Source organism: Mytilus galloprovincialis, chromosome 12 (assembly GCF_965363235.1).
Source record: "Mytilus galloprovincialis chromosome 12, xbMytGall1.hap1.1, whole genome shotgun sequence".
Taxonomy (NCBI): Eukaryota; Metazoa; Mollusca; class Bivalvia; order Mytilida; family Mytilidae; genus Mytilus; species Mytilus galloprovincialis.
This window is the reverse complement of record NC_134849.1, coordinates 79,594,447-79,618,444: the sequence shown is the minus strand read 5'-3', so window position 1 is coordinate 79,618,444 and position 23,998 is coordinate 79,594,447. Positions and strand designations below refer to the sequence as shown.

The 23,998-nt window shown below is 32.2% G+C and overlaps 1 protein-coding gene and 1 long non-coding RNA gene across 2 annotated transcripts; both read right to left on the bottom strand.

The window, feature by feature from the left end:
* Nucleotides 1–9,625: 9,625 nt before the first annotated feature.
* LOC143053867 (uncharacterized) lies at nt 9,626–12,663 on the bottom strand. The gene is made up of 3 exons (XR_012971489.1): nt 11,432–12,663; nt 10,747–10,777; nt 9,626–9,889 (listed from the first exon to the last, which is right to left on the bottom strand). It is a non-coding gene; the product is annotated as an uncharacterized LOC143053867 (long non-coding RNA).
* Nucleotides 12,664–14,010: 1,347 nt separating this feature from the next.
* On the bottom strand, nt 14,011–23,783 carry LOC143053774 (uncharacterized). Its single transcript, XM_076226554.1, has 5 exons — nt 23,751–23,783; nt 21,991–22,062; nt 18,509–18,770; nt 15,098–15,556; nt 14,011–14,213 (listed from the first exon to the last, which is right to left on the bottom strand). Exons 1-5 carry the CDS (start codon nt 23,781–23,783, stop codon nt 14,011–14,013), a joined length of 1,029 nt encoding a protein of 342 aa, XP_076082669.1.
* Between the last annotated feature and the right edge of the window lie 215 nt (nt 23,784–23,998).

The following is a 23,998-nucleotide window of genomic DNA, read 5'->3' as shown; positions in this document are numbered from 1 at the left end:
TAGCACTTACTATCAATTAGTGAACAAGGTTCCTTTTAATATTGTAAATTTGTTGGCCACACAATTGGGGAACAGTACTACATAAACAGTGATAAATAACACTGTTTTAAAATAGTCTGAAATATGCTACAGAAAATGCATTGTACCATGAACAAATAGTGTACACATGAACAAATGCAAATTGATTTTATTTTAAAAAATATTCCAAATCTGGTAAAATATTATAAATTGCAAGCCGAGATGAAATATAATTTGTAGGATGTTACAATAATTCGACTCTTTTTGTATTGTCATAAGTGTAACAAATAAACAGCTATTTCTAATGTTGATGAAAGGATCAAATGCACACCAGGGATCTCTAATGTTTAATGATGACACATACAGATCTTACCTGTTTTATAAGGTGGTGGCACTGAGCTGGATGAATCAGACATCAATTTTTCTGCTAGATCTTCGTATCCAGTATTTTGCATTAAAACATCAATACACATAGATTTATTAGGCTCTCCCCTTTTGATCACTATATCTAGCATGGTGTTTTCCTGATCAGTATTTTGTTCAATGCTGCGTCTGTCATCCACTGATATCACTAACTTTGTCATCATTTGATCCAAAATATCCCTCAGGTCTAATTTGGAATATGAAATGATATAAGATAACACATTGAAAATTAATGATAAATATGATAGAGAATAAGGAGATGTGGTCATATGTGTTAATATGACAACTATTCATCGACCAAAGGACAAATAGATAAAAAATTACAGGTCAAAGCAAGGCCTTAAATACAGGTAATTAACAAAACAGAAAAGTATAAAAAATCCCAAAAATCAGAAGATGTGAAACTATTCAAAAGAAGAAAATTCAAAGTCCTGGTACCTACTTTAAACATAAACAACACGACGGGTGCCACATGTGGAGCAGGATCTGCTTACCCTTTCGGAGCACCTAAGATCATCCCTAGTTTTTGGTGGGATTTGTGTTGTTTATTCTTTAGTTTTCTATGTTGTGTCATGTCACCGACTCATGTGTACTATTGTTTGTCTGGTTTCAAGTTACTTGTGATAAGCAAATTTCTTTTTAAATAAGTGTATATTCTTGTCTTAGACATGATTTGAACAGCATGCTTACATGATTTGTATCACAAAGAAGACTACTTTTGGGGCAACAATCCAGCAAATATTTGGTAATGCTAAAAAAAATACTTCTGATCTGACCATTAGAGCAAATATTCCCCCTATTCAAATTTCATATTATGCAACTATAGACTTTTGATGAGGTTGACAATGATTCCGAAAAAAACAGAGATATGATGTTCACTGAAGCAAAATAGACCGTTAATAATCTCGTTTGCACGACTAAAATTTGATATGTTTAGCCCTTTTGTAGCTTACTATGCGTTATGGGTTTTGCTTATTGTTGATTTTGCGTGTTTCATCTACTTAAGACTCATGAATAACGCTCTGATCAAAATAGTCAAAAAGACAAACATGTTCAAAGTTGGCAATACTGTACTTGCAAAGCTTGAAATACACGCTTATATTTGTGAATCTTTTTATCTATACTATTAAATGAGGAGACCTCATTTTGTGTGTCATTTCTCTTCCTTCCACACTAAATTTATCGTTATACCTCTATGTCCTATATGTACCATCCATAGTCGCATTTGTCATCCTTGCTTATGATAAGTTCCGTATGGGTTATTTTGGGAGGAAAACGAAAAAATGTGTCTGGATAGTTTTTCCGTCATTGGACGGAATTTTAAGTGAGATTAGACTTCCAGTTTGCATTTTTCTGTGTTTGAACATACCTATACTAATAAAGTGCATTTGCTATCTTCTATGAATTTCAAGGTTACCAACCACGGCGATCACAGAGTTGATTATATAGAGAGGTTCTCTACAATATATCTATGACCGCCGTGGATTGATTAGTAAACGGGGAATTGATAGTAAAAAGAAAATATATTTATAGTAATGAATGTTCATAATATACAGACAAACGCTAGCGTTATTGAAATGAATAAAAAAAAACAAGAAACAAGGGCATTTTGGAAAAGAAACAAGAGGCTCTCAAGAGCCTGAATCGCTCACCTTAATTCTTTTGGTTAAATTTCTCATCAATGATTATTTTGGCTTTTCAATTTATTTAAATGTTTTTTGGATCGTCCTATTTTCTCCAAAAGCCAAAAAAAATAATCATTTTCTCCTATGTTTTATTTTAGCCATATGAGCTATGTTTCTTGACATACAAGGAAATAAAATATAAAATTTATACTAGATACTCTGAAACTCATTTAGCCTAAGTTTGGCTGAAATTGATACAGAAGTTTCAAAGGAGAAGATTTTTTTAAAGTAAGTCAACATGATGAACAAATTGTGAAAAAAGTCTTTAAAGGGCAATAACTCCTTAAGGGGTCAATTGACAATTTTGGTCAAATTGACTTAATTGAAGATCTTACTTTGCTGAACATTATTGCTGTTTACAGTTTATTTCTATCTATAATTATATTCAAGATAATAAACAAAAACAGCAAAATTTCCTTAAAATTATCAATTCAGGGGCAGCAACCCAACAACAGGTTGTCTGATTCATCTGAAAATTTCAGGGCAGATAGATCCTGACCTGATAAACAATATTACCCAATGTCAGATTTGCTCTAAATGCTTTGGTTTTTGAGTTATAAGCCAAAAACTGCATTTGACCCCTATGTTCTATTTTTAGCAATGGCGACCATGTTTGTTGATAGATCATAACTTCGGATACAATTTACAAACAAGATACCCTAAGGAACATTCAGTTAAAGTTTGGAAGTATTTGGCCCAGTAGTATCAGAGGAGAAGATTTTTGTAAAAGATTTCTAAGATTTATGAAAAATGGTTAAAAATTGACTATAAAGGGCAATAACTCCTAAAGGGGTAAACTGACCATTTCCGTCATGTTGACTTATTTGTGAATCTTACTTTGCTGAACATTATTGCTGTTTACAGTTTATCTCTATCTATAATAATATTCAAGAAAATAACCAAAAACAGCAAAATTTCCTTAAAATTATCAATTTAGGGGCAGCAACCCAACAACAGGTTGTCTGATTCATCTGAAAATTTCAGGGCAGATAGATCTTGACCTGATAAACAATATAACCCCAGGTCAGATTTGCTATAAATGCTTTGGTTTTTTAGTTAAAAGCCAAAAACTGCATTTGACCCCTATGTTCTATTTTTAGCAATGGCGACCATGTTTATTGATAGATCATAACTTCGGATACAATTTACAAACTAGATACCCTAAGGAACATTCAGTTAAAGTTTGGAAGTATTTTGCCAAGTAGTTTCAGAGGAGAAGAATTTTGTAAAAGATTACTAAGATTTACGAAAAATGGTTAAAAATTGACTATAAAGGGCAATAACTCCTAAAGGGGTCAACTGACCATTTCTGTCATGTTGACTTATTTGTAAATCTTACTTTGCTGAACATTATTCCTGTTTACAGTTTATCTCTATCTATAATAATATTCAAGATAATAACCAAAAACAGCAAAATTTCCTTAAAATTACCAATTCAGGGGCAGCAACCCATCAACGGGTTGTCTGATTCATCTGAAAATTTCAGGGCAGATAGATCTTGACCTGATAAACAATTTTACCCCATGTCAGATTTGCTCTAAATGCTTTGGTTTTTGAGTTATAAGCCAAAAACTGCATTTGACCCCTATGTTCTATTTTTAGCAATGGCGACCATGTTTGTTGATAGATCAAAACTTCGGATACAATTTATAAATTAGATACCCTAAGGAACATTCAGTTAAAGTTTGAAAGTATTTGGCCCAGTAGTTTCAGAGGAGAAGATTCTTGAAATAGTTTACGACGACAGACGACGGACGACGACGGACGCCAAGTGATGGCATAAGCTCACTTGTCCCTTCGGGATAGGTGAGCTAAAAAGGAGGAGCCGGGCTAGAAAAACAATTTTCCTGTTTCAAAGTACCCATGACTATTGATACCTTTTTCTGAAATTCTTAAGTCATAAAATCTTTCACAAAACTTCATCGTATCACGAAATATATTTAATAGAGAGGGTCTATATAAATAAACAATGACCACCGTGGATTGATAAGTAAACTGAGGTTGATAGTAAAAAGCAAACACACTTTATTTATAGTAATGAATATAAAAAAGAAGATGTGGTATGATTGCCAATGAGACAACTATCCACCAAAGACCAAAATGACACAGACATTAACAACTATAGGTCACCGTACGGCCTTCAACAATGAGCAAAGCCCATACCGCATAGTCAGCTATAAAAAGCCCCGATAAGACACTGTAAAACAATTCAAACGAGAAAACTAACGGCCTTATTTATGTAAAAAAAATGAACGAAAAACAAATATGTAACACATAAACAAATGACACCCACTAAATTACAGGCTCCTAATTTGGGACAGGCACATACATAAATAATGTGGCGGGGTTAAACATGTAAGCGGGATCCCAACACTCCCCCTACCCTGAGACACTGGTATAACAGTACAACATAAGAACGAACTATAAAAATCAGTTGAAAAAGGCTTAACTCATCAGATGACCAAAAACACAAGAGGAAGTTCGTAATATACTTAACGTATGTTCATATTGAAATTAATAGAAAACACAAAAATGGGATTTGGAAAAAAAGGAAGAGTAGAAAACAGTTTTCCTCTCCCCAAGTACCTATGACTTTTGATATGTTTCCTGGATTTCTCCAGTCATTATTTGTTTGTACAAAAAATCATTCTACAACACTAAACATACTTTCAACCGCGCTCTGAATGACCGTGATTTTGCATGCGTATTCTAGTATATTACATTTATTAATAACAATGAAAATTACAATACTTATTAATATCAAATTGTGGTGGTAATTAGAGAATGAATTGTATTATCTAGCTATGTCGATGTTTCTTCTGAATCAAATTGTAGACCAAATATAAATTTCGTTGAACCAAACTAAAATCAAAGAAATTAAATAAATAAAATGTCAAACTTACCTGATAAACTAGGGTCAAACTGCTTTTTTTCCTGTTCCTGTAGAATAAACAAGCATACATAGAGTTTGACCCAAGACTCCTTAATGTGTTTTCTACTATAAAACTTTGATAGACCTAAATATACAGTTTTACGACAAGTATCCCATAACATTTACATGAACCAAGAAAATGAGGTCAAGGTCAGATAAACAAAGTCGGAAATACATGTTCACTTTTGAATCCATACACCAACTATGGTAGACCTTTTGCCTATAGTATACCTATAGATTATTACATTGATACCAGTGGATTATAGGATTTATCCAATTGAGATAGTTAAATTGTCAATTTTAAAGTCCAAGCCTTGGCGAGGACTTTAAAAATTAAAATTTAACTATCGAGATTGGATAAATCCGATAATCCACGCGTAACTATGTAATAATCTGTTTCTCTAATGATTACATTTTCCTTTTTTTTCTGTAAAAAAATCCCCTTCTACTTTCCACGAAGTTGTCAATTTCATTAACACCTATTAGAACATTTTCATTCGTTCAATGAGCTGAGAAAGGTTATGACCCTAAAACTCAGCCAATCATCTTCTGAGATCACAGGCAACCACACATTGGTTAATTTGTTTTATACAATTGGTTTGGAAAGGGATATATTTCCATAGAATTAGAGACAAGAAATTATTTCTAACCATAAAAACTTTATATCAAACAATGAACCATGACAATGTGGTAAAGGTCAGATGATATCTACCAGATAGACATACCGGTATACACCTTAAATTAATCTCAACAAATAAAGGTGAGTATGCTTGTAGACCAAAACACTAAGACATAACTTTGGGTTTTAGGTTAAAGTTAATAATAATAATTGAAAGTTTGGCAAACATAAATTTATTTACTAACTATCGATAACACATGGGTTTGTTGTTATATTATGCATATTTATTCATGTTTACAATAATATTTAAATTAATTTTGCATAACAATAAGTCACCTTAATAAAGTTAAGAGTTTAAAGTTCTTTATATGACAACACAGACTGGTCATTCGCGGTAAAAGTTTACGTTGAAAATCCATTTTTGACTATTTTATTTATCATGTCTGTTTAGTTCACGCATCATTGTAAATATAACGGAATTTGATGAGACTGTCTTCAAAGAGAGAGGTTTAGTGCTATAATACCAGGTTTAATCCACCATTTGCATTTGCAAAAGGCCAGTACCAAGTCAGGAATATTACAGTTCTTGTCCATTCGTTGTTGATGTGTTTTGTCATTTGATTTTGCCATGTGATTATGGACTTTCTGATTAGATTTTCAATTTAGTTCAGTTTTTTTTGTGATTTTACTATTTTCATAGCTTGACCTTTGGAAGCTCAGTCTTAGTGCAGTAAAGTTTTAATTCCCTCCACCCTGTGAACATGTTTTGTATAAGTATATAATTACTGTATGTTTTTACGCATTACGTTTTTTCTGCAGATCTTAAAAAGAACATTATGCTTGTTTCTGATTTAAAAGATTATATTTCATTATTTTTCATTGTAGATATGTTTGTAAGACATGTAAGCTGCAGCGGTCTTAGTGTGCTGGCAAAGCGATTTGAAGATAGTTGTATTATAAGATAATGGAACTTTGCTGCACTTGTCTAGGCGAGCTATTTCTCATGTTTGAGTTTTTGTTCATAAATACTTTATGTGCGTTTGGACCACAAATAAGAAAACAATTTAGAACGGGCACATCACAATTTACATATATGATGAGTTAAAAGTGCTATATTTCAAGGTAAAGGACAGATAAAGGTTAACTTGCTCATTATTGAAAGCTGCACTTTGCACTATATTTGTTAAGTATAATGTCATTTAGTCCCTGTTGGAGAGCTGCATCATTGGCAATCATACCACATAATTTGAAGTCATCTAAAACAGCAATCAATACATGTTTTATGACCTTTTGGAGTTATTGAGTACTAAGAATACGTCTATGTACCTCTTAATGTTTTTTGTCTGTAACTGATAGTTTTTCTGAACGTATCATAGCAAGATATGAGTGCAGATATTTTATGATTTTTTTACTAGTAGTAAATGAATTTATGAAACATATGAGATCAAGCTTTATAGTATAAACAAGTCTTGCAGATAAATTTCCAAATTGCTTTGAATCCCTGATATAACCTTTTCCATTTCTATGGGGATATTAATACACATTTTTTGCTAATTTCACCAATTTAAGACTCTCCTGTATATGTGTTTATCTACTTACCAAACTGGCATTAATGTTTGGCTCAACATCATACGTTTTCATCACATAAGCTAGTCCATCAGACGCTTTAACATTTTTCAGTGCTACCATTAGTCTGTAGATTGTTGGCTTTACCTGGCCAGATTTCCATTTGATGAGAAGATCATGAAATTGACCATAAACATCCCTTGGATTGTTTTTTATTGTCGCCTTAATGCTATTAATGCTTAGTTTTAATTCAATGCCTAAGTGAACAATGCAATCACCTATCAATTGTTTTTCTGTCAAACTATTAATTACGTCATCTGAAGGTTCATCTTGTAGGCCAACATTAGCTATTTCTGTAACAAAAAAAGACAGAAAGAAACTGGAATTTTTTGAATGTCATATCAAAACATGATATTATCATGTGGAATAGTCCATGGGACATAGATGATACCCCATTTGCATATAGCATTATAAAGCATTATAAAGGGACATAAATCAAGAACGTTAACAGTAACACTACCAAAATTTGTTCCTGATTTGAGTTTTGTAGCATTCTATACATGAAAATGGCTTATAACATGTTGAGGGAAACTGAAGTTAGAGAAAGGAAACAAAGCATTTGGCAATGTATCTTCTTTAACGGAACATAACTCTTAATCAGCAAAAGTAATGCCAAAACAAATAACCCATTTCAAACTTGATATGTGTTTTGTGGTACATGTAATAAATATTCGGTTTCATATCATTTGGTTGTGGCACAGTAAAAAAGAAAACGAAATGCAAAACTTTTAAAGCTTTGTATGCATACGTTGGTCACCAAAATTCAAAATTGATTTTTTTAGTGGTAATGAGCATTATAAATAAGATTCATAACATTAAGTTAAGAGAACAGAAACCATTTTTGGAACGTGCGGCAGAGACATAATAGTTATTAAAGGTACCAGGATTAACAATCTTTTATCCTTATTTTGAAGTATTACAATAAAAAATGATCGAATATATCTAGTTAATAAATCAACATACATGAAACTTAAATGTAATGATTCATTTTGTTTGTGTGTAGTAGAAATAAATTCACCATATATGCAATGATTAAAATAACCAGAAAGGCTCTAATAAATTAATAAGAGCAAATAAAGTATGGAGTTGAAGTGCATTGAAGACCAAATAATCCTTAAATTTTGCCAAATGCAGGTACGTTAATCTATTACTGAGGAAATTATATAAAGCAAGATTCGAAGCCATAAATTAAAGATAAATATTTTTTGTAATGAATCAGCCACTCAATTATACAAATACACCTACTTGTTAAAGTTTGATCCTCTCTGTGTACCTGAAATATGTCAGAGGTAAAATTGAATTAAAGTCTTTAATAGTATCAAAATCAAATATAAAACCAAGAAAAACCCGATACATATTCTATAAAAATGTAAATTGTCATGTTGTCCTGTGATGCCAAATAGGAACATTGGTGTTATAGGATTCAAGGCATATTATTATTCATAGGCAAACGCATATATGTATTGAAATGCAGGAACATAATGACATTGCATATAATGCAGAAATAATTGATGTACTTTTTTGTAAAACACTACACATATATGAAGATATTATTGTTGCTTTACTGTTGCAAGGACTTTAATTGTTACATTTTTACCTTAAGTCTATACACTATTCTTAAATCAAGTGCTTTAGAAACACAATTAATAAAGTGTAATTTATATTTTCATGAAATATAAACACATTGTACCAGTCTTGCATTGTTTAGCTTTATTACTTCATTGCAGGCGGTGTGATGTGTTTTATACAATATGTATTTACCTGACGTTTCGATCTTTTTTTTTCCTTAGCATTATCTTATAAATGTTTATGTACCATCTACTTAACCATATGATTTGATTGGTGAAAAAGTCTTTATTCGTCACAAACAAATATAACAAGTGAATCTGTGAGCTACCTCTTACTATTGATATCCTGCCACTAAAAGAACATGGTAAACATAAAATTTGTTCAGCGGAGAATCACGGTATACTAGGTGACTTAATAAAATTTCATAAATCCTTGTATTGTAGTTTCCGAGTAAAATGTGACAAACATTTTCAAATTGGTTAACATCTTTAAATGATACAAATGATCGATAAACAGGAATGTATAAGTTATTAATCTGAAAACACATCACACAGTATATGTGACTTACATAAAATATGAAACCAAATTTCAGAAATCCTGGTATTGTAGTTCCTGAGAAACATGCAACAAAAAATGAACGTCATTGGAAGGGCGGATGAATGTACACACAGAAGTAACACAACAGTGTAACAAAATTAAGTCAGACAAAAAAAAATGATTTTATTTATCCAACCTGACACAGATAGTGCTGTCTTTTAATAGCCGTCAGTGCCATCTGCAGTTTTCTGAATGTTGCATTCATTTGGTTACTTTCTGTTTTATCCCTCCATTCAAAGAGCCCCATCAACATAAAATCCATAGGATTTGAAAAATAACGAAAATTTAAGTTCTCCAGATCATTTTTTTCCATTCCAAGTTTTATAAAGAAGTTGGAGAAGTCCCCAATACCGATTGTTCTTGCTAGTTGCACGAAATGATGATTATCTGGTTTCAAGTCCAGTGTTTTTGTTTCAGGACCTGGAAGAGTAAATTAGTTGTTCAGCTAAATGAGGATACAATAGCTATAGTAATAATGTTGACATTGTGTCTTTATTTTACTTTTTTTTTCATTATTTTAGTAAAATGTTTTTAGCTGAAAGTTGCTCTTTTTGCAAAACTTGTTTCATCAGTAGTACATGCAGTGTTTTGATTTAAATATTTTTCAAACCAAATATAAAAAAAAATCAAAAATCATAAAAAAATCAAAAACACCAAAATAAGAAAATGCCTGTGCATCAAAGTCATAACAACACTGTTACATAATTAATAGAATTCAATTATTTATAAAACGACAGTTTTTCAATAATATGAACCACACCAAATATATCTTATATCTTGCTTTATTATTTATATGGTCCGAGACCACAATTGTCGTCCCTTGATTTTCGTTGTCTACAAATATAGTACCTAGAGTTGACAGAGAGTTACTTGCCATTAATTTTTATACACCTTCCAAATTAATTTGTCCATGTGTAATGCCTCAAATTGCAAGTAAGGGGGTGAAATTAAACTGTAAAAAAAATTTGGTCCTGAATTTTTAAGGAAAGTAGTGATTTGGTCCAGCTGAAAAAGGTTAAATATTACAACTTCGGAAGCTGTCAAAAGATTGCAAGACACCTTAAACATAAAATTGTCTTTACTTTGAGTTAGAGCCGATGAAGTTTTCATATAATTTGTCCCAAAAGTAGTACAACACACTGTCAAAATTTCATTGAGAAAGGGTAGGTGGGATTTTTAAAATTTTCATTGATGTTCTAAAAGATATGCACTACGAAATAATTGTGGTCTCAGACCATATCTAGAATAATGTTATCTTTTATTGTTTATTCTATTACCTTTACAATTTGAGTCACAATGCTTCTTATTCTGAAAATAAACAAATACACTTGATCAGCTTTTAGTTTGCAACCAGCATGTTTTGGTAAATATTTACTCAACCCTTTGATTTTCAATGGTATCCCTTGTTTCATTAGTATTTTTTGTTGCAGGAATACAAAACTTTAAAGTTCACACATACCATTTTCATCATCCAGCTAGTTATGTTAACCACTGTTATTGTGACAAGCTGGATTTCCTTAATCTAATAAAGAAGCTTTTGATTTGATGATGACTACTGCAGTTGTATGCATACTGTACTGTAGATTATAGAGTGTTTTGTTCACTTTCAACTTTGATTAAAGCAACTCTCCCCATAATTTACTTATTTTTTTAATATTAAGTGCCTCACATATCTATGCATAACGAGATATGATCAGTAAATATCAACAAGATGCTCTCGAACCCAACAGCACAAGTGATCAGACAAATCGTATTCTTGAAATCATGAGAGCATATACTATTAGTGCTGTCATTTATTACATCAAAACAGTACTAAACACAAATTAGAATTAATACTGAATACTGGCAAGTAAAACTAATATTGGTAAAACTATTATCAGGAACCATATGGAAGCTTCATTAGTTTGTCAGACATGATTAATTAACTTCTAAAAAAGGAGGATGCATAAAGATATTACTAACCTTTTCAAAAACCCAATTCAAAGGACATTTTGTTTTATGTATTTTCTTGTTCTTGCATATCCAATTTTCTTTTGTTCTTGCATCTGTCAAAGGTACTAAACACGTTTTACCGTTGCACATTTCTCCAACTTCTATTTCAAACAGATCTGATATGGAATGGTGACTTTGTTTACCAAAACAACGTGGGTAAAACTGAAGAATTCGTTCAAGTGCCAAAGTCAGGCATTCCTGTGTTGTTGTTGCTAGATCTGGTGATATGAGCTGTTTTGACACATCATTGACGAGGTATGCAAATAATCTCTGACCTTCAACCTTAATATGAAGTTCATTTCTGTTGTCAGCATCCATAATCGCAGATTGAAAATAAAGACAAAAACGATTGTCCTCTTCTTTCAGAGACCAGATATTTATTGCAGCCCCTATAAGTTTGAACGACAAAGCAGATGGAACCACTGTCTCCTTAAGATGATAAGCTATGCACAGTGTTCTGTCATCTGTTGCATTTCTCTGCATTTGTTTTGGAATCTTTTGCTTCACAATGCAGGGTACTAGAAATAAGTCTGCAGCAGCGTCTTTTTCAGTGTAGCGTTTAGGTTCTACAAGGATATCTAGATGAAGGAGGACTTGGATTATATATTCCTTAGTTCTGACATCCGTCAAAATTTCTTTGAAAGCTGGTTGTGACCAAAGAGTAAACAGGTCTGTCTTCTTTAGAACTCCAGTAGATGATAAATTTTCCAGTATGTCTCGGACGGGTCCTTTTTCTGGCCAAAACATTTTGTCTGTAACAAAGGCTCTCAGGATATTGACCATTGCTGAAGGTTGAATGACAATGAAATCTCTTAAAGCAGGTTCATCGAAATACAACAGCTTTCCGATTGAGTGCTGAACAAGTAAGAAATCGTCTACTCTTCTTTCATTCAGAGCAAATTCTTTATTAGATTTGTTTCTCTCTAAAAGTTTTTCTTTTGTTATCAGCTTTACTCCATCTGCTCTCATATCTGATATTTGTAAATCAAGAGGCACCCAAACAATCGGCATCTGTTGTCCCCATGTTGACTGCTGAAAGGCGATATCAACTAATGTATCCTTCAAGTGCTCAATATCTTGATCTGCTGCATCGGTTGCATTCATGAAAAAGACATTGTCATACATGATATGTTCATGAAGCTTGTGTAAGGAAAACATTTTCTGCAGATCTTCTTTGAATTTAAGGACCAGTTTCTTTTTCTCATCCTGTCAATCATAACAATGAAATGAATACATTTTTTTATTTCACGAAAACAAAAATATTTTTGGACAGCTCTGAATTTAAAAATTAAAATCACAAAAATAAATATAATATTTTCAAACACTGTAAACAATTAAATAAAATATTTTAACCGATGAGTCAAAATCTTCAGTTTTAGCTCTTTTAAAACGTATTTCAGATTCTAGACTATGCAAATGAATTTATTTTATCCTCTTGAATGCTGAATTGGTTACTGCAAACTATTTTGAAATGAATACTTTTTCTTCTGTTTCCCGCCGATATAACCAAAAAGTGTCCCACAACAGAAACCTTCTTATATTTAATGCGTTTTCCTCAGTTTTAGTTTGTTATCCTGATTTTGTCCATGGATTTATGAGTTTTGAACAGCGGTATACTACTTTTGCCTTTATTTGTCTTATCAAAGTGGAAAAATTAAAGCGAGAATTCGTTTCAATAACCATAACTTGATCGAAGGACTAAGTTTTCAATGCAAAGTCATGTTTTTTCAAAATATTATTTTATAAGTGTTTAGTGTTTTCGTCTAAACTGTTAAATCAACATTAGTAGTTAGTTTGGGGCCCTTTATAGCATGTTGTTCGGTGTGAGCCAAGGCTCCATGTTGAAGGCCGTACTTTAACCTATAATGGTTTACTTTTTAAATTGTTATTTGAATGGAGAGTTTCATTGGCACTCACACCACATCTTCCTATATCTATTAATTCAGAGTATTTTAGTACTGTTTTCACTGGAATGTATACAAGAAATTGGAAATTTTAGATCAAAGTTGTAATGTATGCTTAAGGATGATTACCTTCTGATGTAGTTCATGTAGTTCTAATGGCATTGACTTCGAAATTTTAAAATTATTACAGATTATCTTTTTTAAGGCTTAAGGGCTTCATATATATATAGTAGTTGTCGTTTGTTTATGTACAATATATACGTGTTTCTCGTTTCTCGTTTTGTTTATATAGATTAGACCGTTGGTTTTCCCGTTTGAATGGTTTTACACTAGTAATTTTGGGGCCCTTTATAGCTTGTTGTTCGGTGTGAGCCAAGGCTCCGTGTTGAAGGCCGTACTTTAACCTATAATGGTTTAATTTTTAAATTGTTATTTGGATGGAGAGTTGTCTCATTGGCACTCACACCACATCTTCCTATATCTATATATATATATATGATTACATAAAAAGGCTGTTTTTGGTATATGAAAAGTACATTTAAGTATTATTTAATATGACCAATATAGGTTGGGCCCTTAACTTAAACTTGGTCCTTGAAAAACAAGAATTAAGTTTAGTGCCTGATTGTTTCAATTGTTAAATATTTAAAAATAGGGCAGGAGAAACAGTTTTGTCACTGAAATTTTGCATATGTGTGTTGAAAAGTAAGATGGGAAAATGAATAATAAAGGCAGACAAACCTCTGAGAAGCTATCACTGTGAGTGGCAGCAAACAAAATTCTTGGCATTTTATCTTCAGTTTTGTTACAGTATGTCAATACAGAATTAATCCAATGCTCCAGAATAGCTACAACAGTAAACCAAGTAATAAAATGTTTCCAAAAGATTCATTTTATTTCAAATTGCTTGAATTTTCATGATTAACAGTACAGAGGTTTTCCAAACCTATTTTCTGATTTTTCTGCAGACTTCTCAATAATATATTTTATCATGATGGATATATATAACTGTATAAAGCTTGCCATTTTAACCATGATTACATTGATTCAAATTCATGTTACTTTTCTTCTCTTAAAAACTAATCAAATAATTGGTTAACTATAGTATTGAAATACAAATATTATTGATTGCTGCAGAAGCGCTTTATTCTTAAAATAACATTTTGCTTATCATTCTGGATACAATACATTTGTTTTATATACAGATATAGTTTGAAATTTGACTTAAAATAGCACAAATAAATTAAATGATGTTTCTTGTTTTGTAATGTCTTAGGACGGAAATATTTTACAGCCTTTAACATTAAACTTTTGATTATTATCACTGTTTCATTTCCGTAGATCAATCATTATCAGAATGCAGTGGAATAAATGGTTAAACTGTCTGAATTATTCTTTTCATCTCCTTTTAATTTGCTAGACACAATCTAGCTACTCTAAGACTGACGAATTTGGACTAGGAATCATGAATGACAACACTGTTGACAATATATCAATCGTGACTGCGAAAAGTGTGAATCAAACTCATTTAATAAAAGTTTTATGAACTCGGTGTTTCTGTATTGTAAATTTTATAGATTCTCGATCTCCTATATTGGCCCTTCAGTATCTTGTTTACTACACATAACTTCGAATCTATATCAGGGTCAATACAGAAACGTCCAATTAATTACATTATATTATAATCTCTTAGAGTATTTCAAAATCCAATTGTCTATTCAAAGCCACTTACATGCTGCAGTAACATCTCCTTGCGGATATTCTTCTAATTCTGTATAAAGGCCTTTACGTCCATCAAACATCAGAATGAACGTTCCCCTGTGCTGGATAAATAACTGATGGGTCATATCAAATGATTTTTGTCCACCAAAATCGACCAGATCTGATGGTGCTATATTCATGATATTTGTACCTTTCTTAATCTTTACCAATAAGTCATCTTGAATGGAATTAGCAGTATGGATTGGTTGTTCCTTGAAGTCTTTTGATGTCTCCTGATTGGATTTCGATGACATGTGTTCCTGATTTGAAGGACCCAGATTTACATTCGATAGATTTAATTGATTTCCCTTTGTTTTAACATGAGACTTTGGATCACCTGGATTTTTTTCTATACTCTCATCTTGCAGACTTGGTTGTTTCTTTAATTCGGGATTCCCGAGAAGTAGTTTTGCTAAAACATCACCACTACCTAACAAGGTTAAAAATATAAGGAAGAGGCATGAGAAAAGCAATAATTTGACCCTTGACATTTAAAAATAAATAGATGTCAACCTATTCTTGAAAGCCTTACAAAATAATTTTATTTTAATGACACCTAGATATTAGAATAACTGAGTTCAAATGTCCACTGTGTTGCACATAATTTATCTATCCAAGGGAATTTTGGATCCTCAATGCTCTTCAACTTTGTACTTGATTGGCTTTATAACTATTTTGATATAAGCGTCACTGATGAGTCTTATGTCGACGAAACACGCGACTGGTGTACTCAATTTTAATCCTGGATCTTATTTACACCACTGGGTCGATGCCACTACTGACCGACGTTTCCTTCCCGAGAGTATCGCCTGCCCAGTAGTCAACACTTCGGTTTTGATGTTCCAGAACATATGAGTATTTTAACCATATGTGATTGGTCAAGTCCATATGCGTATAATGATATGGTCCGACCATACGCATATGTTCCAACCATACTTGTATGATCAGACTATATTAGTATATACTTGTTTGTTTATTCACGGATTGGACCATATGAAATTTTAGCCATACAGGCATTTTTTTTCAAATATGCATTAGTATACATATTTGTTTAGGACCCAGCTAAAGGACTCATCCGGGAGCAGGAGTTTATTGCTGCAATTAAGATCTGTTGGTGGCCATCAGCTGTTGTCTGCTCTATGGTAGGGTTGTTGTCTTTTTGACACATTCCAAATTTCCATTCTCAATTTTATAAGAAACGTTTCAATAATACAATTTACTTTATCTAAAAAATAAACCAATGAGATTACATGAAAATGTATATTATAATGCAAAGGCAACATAACACGGTGACCAAATATTGATGCCACAATTATTTTTCATCGCTAATTGTATCTTGCATTTAGGATGACATTTACTTCCACATGGTACTATAAAATTTTCTGCAGGTCTTGATTCTGCACGATCCTTTGCAGTTAAACCTTTTGCTTTCGAGTAAAAAAAAAGCATTTTAAGGATGTGTAGCAGCTTCGTGCAGTGGTACTTAGGTCCTGAGACATACATAACAGTCATTCGGAAATTTTGGAAATATCTCCCCAAGTCGACATATTGCCATTCAATTGTCATAACAAATCGGTAATGTATTAAGGGTGTTTACTATAGTGACTAGAGAGTAAAATAAATACATAAAACTGGTTAATTTTTATCATTATAATATAATATTCTGACCCTTGATATTGTCTTTTTATTGACGTGACAACCAGAAGGTTCATACCTTATGAAGAGATAAATATTAACTGTAAACTTGTTGATTATCCTGACCATATGCGTACGGTCGGACCATATGAGTACTACGCCTATGGTCGGACCATATGCGTACTAGTATATACCAGTACAGTCATTACCATACGCGTATGGTCCAAATACTCATATGGTCCTGAATATTGACATGAATATCAATTATGTGGTCATTTTTTTCAAATTTCTCACAAAACTAAGGATTGTCTTTTTCCAGGCATAGATTACCTCAGCCATATTTGGCACAATTTTTTTGAAATTTGGATCCTAAATGCTCTTCAACTTTGTTCTTTCGACACTGATGAGTCTTACGTAGACAAAAAGCGCATGTGGCGTACTCAACTATTATCCTGATACCTTTGATAACTAATAAAGATGAAATTTGAAGGTAAAAAAAAAGCTTAAATTTAAGTTTGGTTAAATTTAGAGAGGTACATGTACCTATAATTATAATATTTAAATTTGACAGCAACAAAATAAACTACCAAAATAACCTAGCAATGTGTAAGATCAATAGATAATTAATAGATACCGGTAATAAATATACATGTAGCTGTAGATTTTGCTGAGAATTCAAGTTGAATTGAAAAAAATATAGAAAGACAATATAACAATCAAAACCAAGGAGTAAACAAAGACTCATAAAACAAAAGGACATTTACATCAACAGTTATAAATAATAAATAAGAAACAACACGAACTCTACTAAAAACTGGGAGTAAAATCAGGTGCTCTGGAAGGGTAAGCATTTCCAGCACCGTATACAGCACCCGTCATGTTATTTCTTTGTTCAGTTCGGTAATGACCTAAGGTTACTATGACTGAGGATGAATATCAGATATGATTTCTGACACACTTTTGTCATAATGGCCAATCAGCTCATAATGGCCAATCAGCTCATGATGGCGACCATAAAATTTCTCGAGTGATGACCTTAATTTGAGTGATTCATAGCCCTGTCTTAGCAACTTTTGAGAAAGTAGTATTCCTAATTCAACAAAATCAACGTACTTTGAGCTAGCTCTAGAGTAACCTATCAATTGAGACACATATACTCTATATGCCGATGCTGTGGGAATGTTGCTACACAGAAATGGAAAGTTGACTATAGGAAAATTAAAACCATCGCGTTTGTCTGTGTCCGTAGTATCTTTAATTTCAAGTTCACTTGGATATATTAAATGTAAGTGATCACTGAATCTATTATTATTAAGAGACAGTACATCATCAATATACCGAAAGGTGAAATTAAAAGACTGGGCCAATTTCTTTTCTCCTTTCTGTACAAGCACTTGGATTAATTCTGCTTCATAGGAGTATAAAAACAAATCTGCAAGTAGAGGGGCTCAATTTGTACCCATTGGGATTCCAATAGTCTGTTGGAAGAACAAACCTCCAAATTCAACAACAATAATTAAACTGAGACGAGACATGTCGAGGCAGGACGAAAAAGGCCAAGACTGGTCGAGAACATATTTAGACTTTACCACAATTATCAAGTACCTAATTAGATTTATTAAGTAAAGTAGATACTAAAGTTCAGTACTGTCGATATTTTGTCAAGTCATTGATTGTCAATGAGCACAAAATATGGTCTTTTCAGACTGTGAGCAAATTGTTTAGTGGTTAAACATATAATACAGACCTCTTTCCAATGGAATCATCTTTCGTTGTTGTAAGTCGATGCCATTTCTTCCAAAATGAATAATTAGTCCATCAGTTGAAAACCACTTCTTTGGAATTTCCTCGCCGATAAGAATACTTGCAAGCGACGATTTCCCAATGTTACAAGGCCCAGACAAATAAACCCTGTTTTCATAGGAAGCAAATGTTCCGAGAGCTACAAGATCCTGGAACTCATTTCTATTTAACTGTCTGAGTTTGGTCAAAATTGGATTTGATAGTTCCTATTAAATTAAGAAACGTAATTAACAGTGTAAGTCTATTAAATTATTCTTATGTTGGTATTGAGTAACTATGATAAGTCAATATGAAAACATTGTAGCTGTCCTATAATATTGTTTCACAAAAAAGTTAGAATCACAACATGCACAGTAAGCTTTAATTATTTTAGGTCCTTTTTGGTCATAAACCTCTTAAACTGTTTCGGTTCCTAAATACAACCTTGGCTTTCAACTATTTGGCTTTGAAATTTCCTGATGAAGATAAATCCAGCAAACAGCTGCGCCATGAGCGCATGATACGCCCGACATCTTGTGTGGAAGTTTTATGCAATAATCATAAATAGTTTCTGAGAAAGTTTTAAGCAATAACCATTTATTGTTTTTGAGACACGGTGGGATATGTGAACCCCTCAACCCTCCCCCCCTCCCCCCCCCCACCTTGTTTTTTTTTTTACAAAAAACTAAATATCACTAAAATAAAATTTTGAATCAAACCAAAAAGTATACCGATCTTTAGATTAATATAACAAAGAAGTGTGTACAGTTTCAAGCAATAATCATAAATAGTTTTTGAGATACGGCGTGATATGTAAAAAAAAACCTCCCCTTTTTTACAAAATACTCAATAACTCAAAAATAAAATTTTGAGTCATCACCAAAAAGTATACAGATCTTTAGATTAATATAACAACGAAGTGTGTAAAGTTTTAAGCAATAATCATAAATTGTTTTTGAGATACGGCACGACATGTAAAAAACCTCCCCCTCGTTTACAAAATACTCAATAACTCAAAAATGAAATGTTGAATCATCACCACAAAGTATATAGATATTGAGATAAATATAACTAAGAAGTGAGTAAAGTTTTAAGCAATAATCAAGAATCGTTTTTGAGATACGGTGCAACATGTGAAAAAAAAACACCCCCCTGTTTTAGTTACAAAGTGCAGTAACTCAAAAAAGTTTAAATCTTATTTTCACCAAAAAGTATACAGATCATTTGACCATCATAAGTTTCATGAAATTTAGATAAGTCGTTCTCAAGTTACGGTGTGACATGTTTACGCCAGACAGACAGACGGAAGGACAGACGGACGGACACCGGACATTTGTATACGATAATACGTCCCGTCAAAATTTTGACGGGCGTATAAAAATTGCCTGCAATCCATGAAATTTATGAAGTCATGGAAGTGTTGTATTTAATTTTTTCTAATCATTATGTTCCCAATGTGAATAACCTATGCTCAGGTTTCCTTTTATCTATTTAAGAAGATAAAGTAAACCTTAAGGTGACAACTCCATCAGGCAAAGTTATCAGGATTTTTTCACTGGCAATTTAAACCTTTTTTAATCTCCATACTTTCACACATTTTATAGTTTTAGGTTTTCAACTTTTAGTAATGGGCTATGAAGTATCAATATATAATGTGTGGTGTGAACAGAAAATACTATCAAATAATAGAAATTGACGTCATAAAACTTAAGAACTATTAAAATGTTAAGTACATTTACTTTATTCCTGATTCTGTTCCTTGTAAAACATTTTTCAACAAAAAAGATATTTACTTGGTTTAAACAGAATAATTTTCAAGAAAAAATAAAGAAGGCACCGATTTATTTTAAAGATTAAGATTATTTATCCTTTGTAAAGATGAGCTTGGCTGTTGTTTTACGGGTCCTATTGATTTTCATTCACTCAATTGTTTAAGCTTTCAGAAGTTGTATTGCCTGGCTTACCTGATGAAGGCAGAAAAGAAACATATCTTTGACACATGGAAAACGGTATCATGTTGTTTTATGAAGGCCTCACAAAGTTTGTTTTTTTATTATTCTAAAGGCTGCAAAAGAATCCGACTTAAACAAATGGATCAGTTCCTTTTAGCTTCCTTTTGCCCCTATCTATCAAACATTGTAAGAACTTATTTATGGAAAGCTTAAGCTGCTTCTAATAAAATTCTTTTTTATACAATTTAAACTTTTGGGGTGTGGACCAATTAATTTATATTCTATTTCTATATCATGTATATAGGATCAAATATAAAAATTCGTAAGGGTTCCACGGAATCCAGTGTCTCGCCTACTTTTGCTGTTAATTGCAGACTCAACAAAAATGAGGAAAAACATCAATAAAAAATTTCCCTCTCGATACTGTCTTTTGATTGAAAGAAGCTTCCAAATTTGGTAAAAAAATCAAGGATAGTTTATGAATCTAATAAATGTTTTATAAACTTTAACTGCAGACTGTATGTAATGTTAACTGAAAGAAAAACTAACAATTTGGAAATTACTATGGCGTTCATTACTGGACTAGTATATATTTGTTTAGGGGCCAGTTGAAGGACGCCTCTGGGTGCGGGAATTTCTAGCTACATTGAAGACCTGTTGGTGATCCTCTGCTGTTGTTTTTTATTTGGTCGGGTTGTTGTCTCTTTGACACATTCCATTCTCAATTTTAAGTCCATTAATAAGTAAAATACGGAAAAAGTGAATTTTTTTTTCACAAAAAATACTTCTGAATAATATCTTATGATCAGAAACAAGCTTTTGTCTAAGTTTGGTAAAAAATCCAGGATAGTTTAAGAAAATTATAAAAATTTTAAAAACTTAAACCACAGAGTGAATGTTTTGTTTCTGGCAAAAAAACTAAGTCCATTTATAAGTAAAATATGGAAAAGTGGAAATTTATTTTTACAAAATGTTCTTCTTGATACTATCTTATGATCATAAACAAGCTTCTGTCCAAGTTTGATACAAATCAAGGATAGTTTATGAAAGTTATTAAAATTTCAAAAACTTTAACCACAGAGTGAATATTTGTGGACGCCGCCGACGGAATATAGGATCGCTTAGTCTCGCTTTTTCGACTAAAGTCGAAGGCTCGACAAAAAGGAAAGTCATTAAAAAAAGAGGCTTAGCATCAGTATGTTGTTACTTTTTCACTGCAGTGTTAATAGCCACTGTTTGATGACTACCAGACCCAGAGATACCTCAAATATCATAAAAAAAAATCTAGTGTACTTTGAATTCGTCTTTTAATTCGGTAATGAGAAATTTTGACTATCAAATGTAAAATTTCTAAGTTTACCCTTCTATTGCACCTAAGATGGTTTTGTGTGTCTTCCCTTTTTATGGTATTTAGTTTTTTATCTCTACATTTTGTAAATCGCTTTATATTGTTTTATTCTGAGTGTAAGCATTTGTATTTCTAAAGCATGTGTACCTGTAAGTATTCCATCACTTCCTTATACTGCCCCTTTTCTTCTTGTGCTGCTAGATCGTATGGAGTCTTACCCTGAAATACAGACAAATATGTATATTACTTTCATCTGTTAGCAACAAAGAAGACTTCTGTAACAAGTATCTTACAATTAGTAGGACCAGTAGCAGCTGAGTGGTGTTTTACTTTATATTGACAATATTCAGACGGTGTTCATCAGTACTTTATATGATTCGGCTAAAATGTGCTCTAAATACAAATCAATGGAAAGTTGGCACCGTCAACAGATGCTGCAAATACTGCGCAATTATTGACAAAAAATAAAATTAACTGTGAAATTGCCTAATTCCTGTTGAATTGTGACATGGTTAAAATGACCACATGCAGGAAAGCTGTTAACACATTACAGTTCCAGAAGACAATAAATCACTTGCACATTCTATGGTGTTTCATTTGAAAAAAATATAAAGGAGATCAATTTACAACATAGTTATGACTTGTTTCCGATGGAACAAACATTCCGAACAAACTTTCCTCTGAATTCAGCACAATATCTTCGTAACCCTGAGAGATTTTATTTAAAGGTGGTTATACATAAATTTGCAAAGGCGAAGCTGAATTTAAGTTATAATTTTGATTTGATTTTTGGTGTTTTAACACCACTTTTAAGCACCGCTTTTGGACTATTTCGTGGCGGCCAGTTTTTATTGGTGGAGGAAGCCGGAGTGCCTGCAGAAAACTACCGACCGAATTTAAGTTATAAGATATTGGTATTTTTTAATATTCAATTAGAAATAGCATGGTCATTGTGAATTCAAAAGTCAGCTGATTGTGTTGTCGGACTTTTACATCAACCTACACTTATTTTCTGTATAATTAACAATTCATATACAAACTAATTTAAAGTCTTTTATGCAATCAAAAGGGAGGTGATTGAAATGTGTGTGGGTAGTATTAGCGACAAGATTGATCTCCACTGTATTATGAATGCGCGGTTTTGTCACCTTTTATGTACTGCTGCAAAAAATCATTGCTGTTTTAAATTCATTTCTAATATATGACAAATTATAAATTTGTCAAAATTTTCTTGACTCTAAAATGTATAAAAAAGATTGATAAAAAAATGTACAAAACTCTTTAAAAATATTAGACTTAGAACTCTGGAGATAATGACAAAAAAGAATAATTTATTAATTGTTATACAAGACATCTAGCATGTCTAGAAAGGAAGAATTAATTTTGCCTTCAGTTTCATGAAAAATGACATTCCTTTTATGGTATGGAACCTTGTGGTATAATTTCATTGTGACCCATAAACTTATACTCAAACTATTGTCCAAAAACAAGAAAATCCAAGTTTGTTCTTCTGCCCCTTTTTGGCCCCTAATTCCTAAGCGGTTTGTCCATGACCCCCAAAAATCAATCCCCACATTCCTTTTGAGGTATAGAACCCTGTGGAAAAAGCGACAAATTTTCGGCCCCTTTATGACCCTTAATTTCTAAACAACTAAAACAATAACCCCCCAAATCAATACCATCCGTCCTATTTTGGTATGGAACCTTGTGCTATAATTTCGTAGAGATTCATATACTTTAACCTCAAGTTATTGTCATTTTTTAAAATGGAAGGATGAACTGCATACTAACATTGAAAAATATTTGTATAATTTCCAATATAAATTTCTACATAGGATTATTCCTACAAATACATTTTTATTTAAGATTAAAATCAGAGACACAATTTAAGTTATGTTTGTTTTTACATCCGGCGGTGTATTCGTTGTTGCCACAGACATTTCTACTCACGTGACTGTCGTCTTTGACTGTTAACATAACGCAAAATATCATTCCTTATCGCTTGTTATATTATTATTATATATGTCAATTTCATGAAAATAATTTTTATTAACATAGATAAATGATATGAAAATGTTTTGTCGTGAGAAATATATATATAATATATCAATAACAAATCAAAAATACCGAAAATTTGAGTTAATGCATGTGAAAG

What these genes read in the sequence shown, in the direction of transcription:
- LOC143053774 (XM_076226554.1), bottom strand. Translation starts at nt 23,783, where the DNA reads ATGTCTGTGGCAACAACGAATACACCGCCGGAT. An exon ending in CAACGAATACACCGCCGGAT is followed by an intron (nt 22,063 to 23,750) that starts GTAAAAACAAAC and finishes TCTGTATTTCAG; the next exon opens with GGTAAGACTCCATACGATCT. An exon ending in AGGAGATGTTACTGCAGCAT is followed by an intron (nt 14,214 to 15,097) that starts GTAAGTGGCTTT and finishes TTACTGTTGTAG; the next exon opens with CTATTCTGGAGCATTGGATT.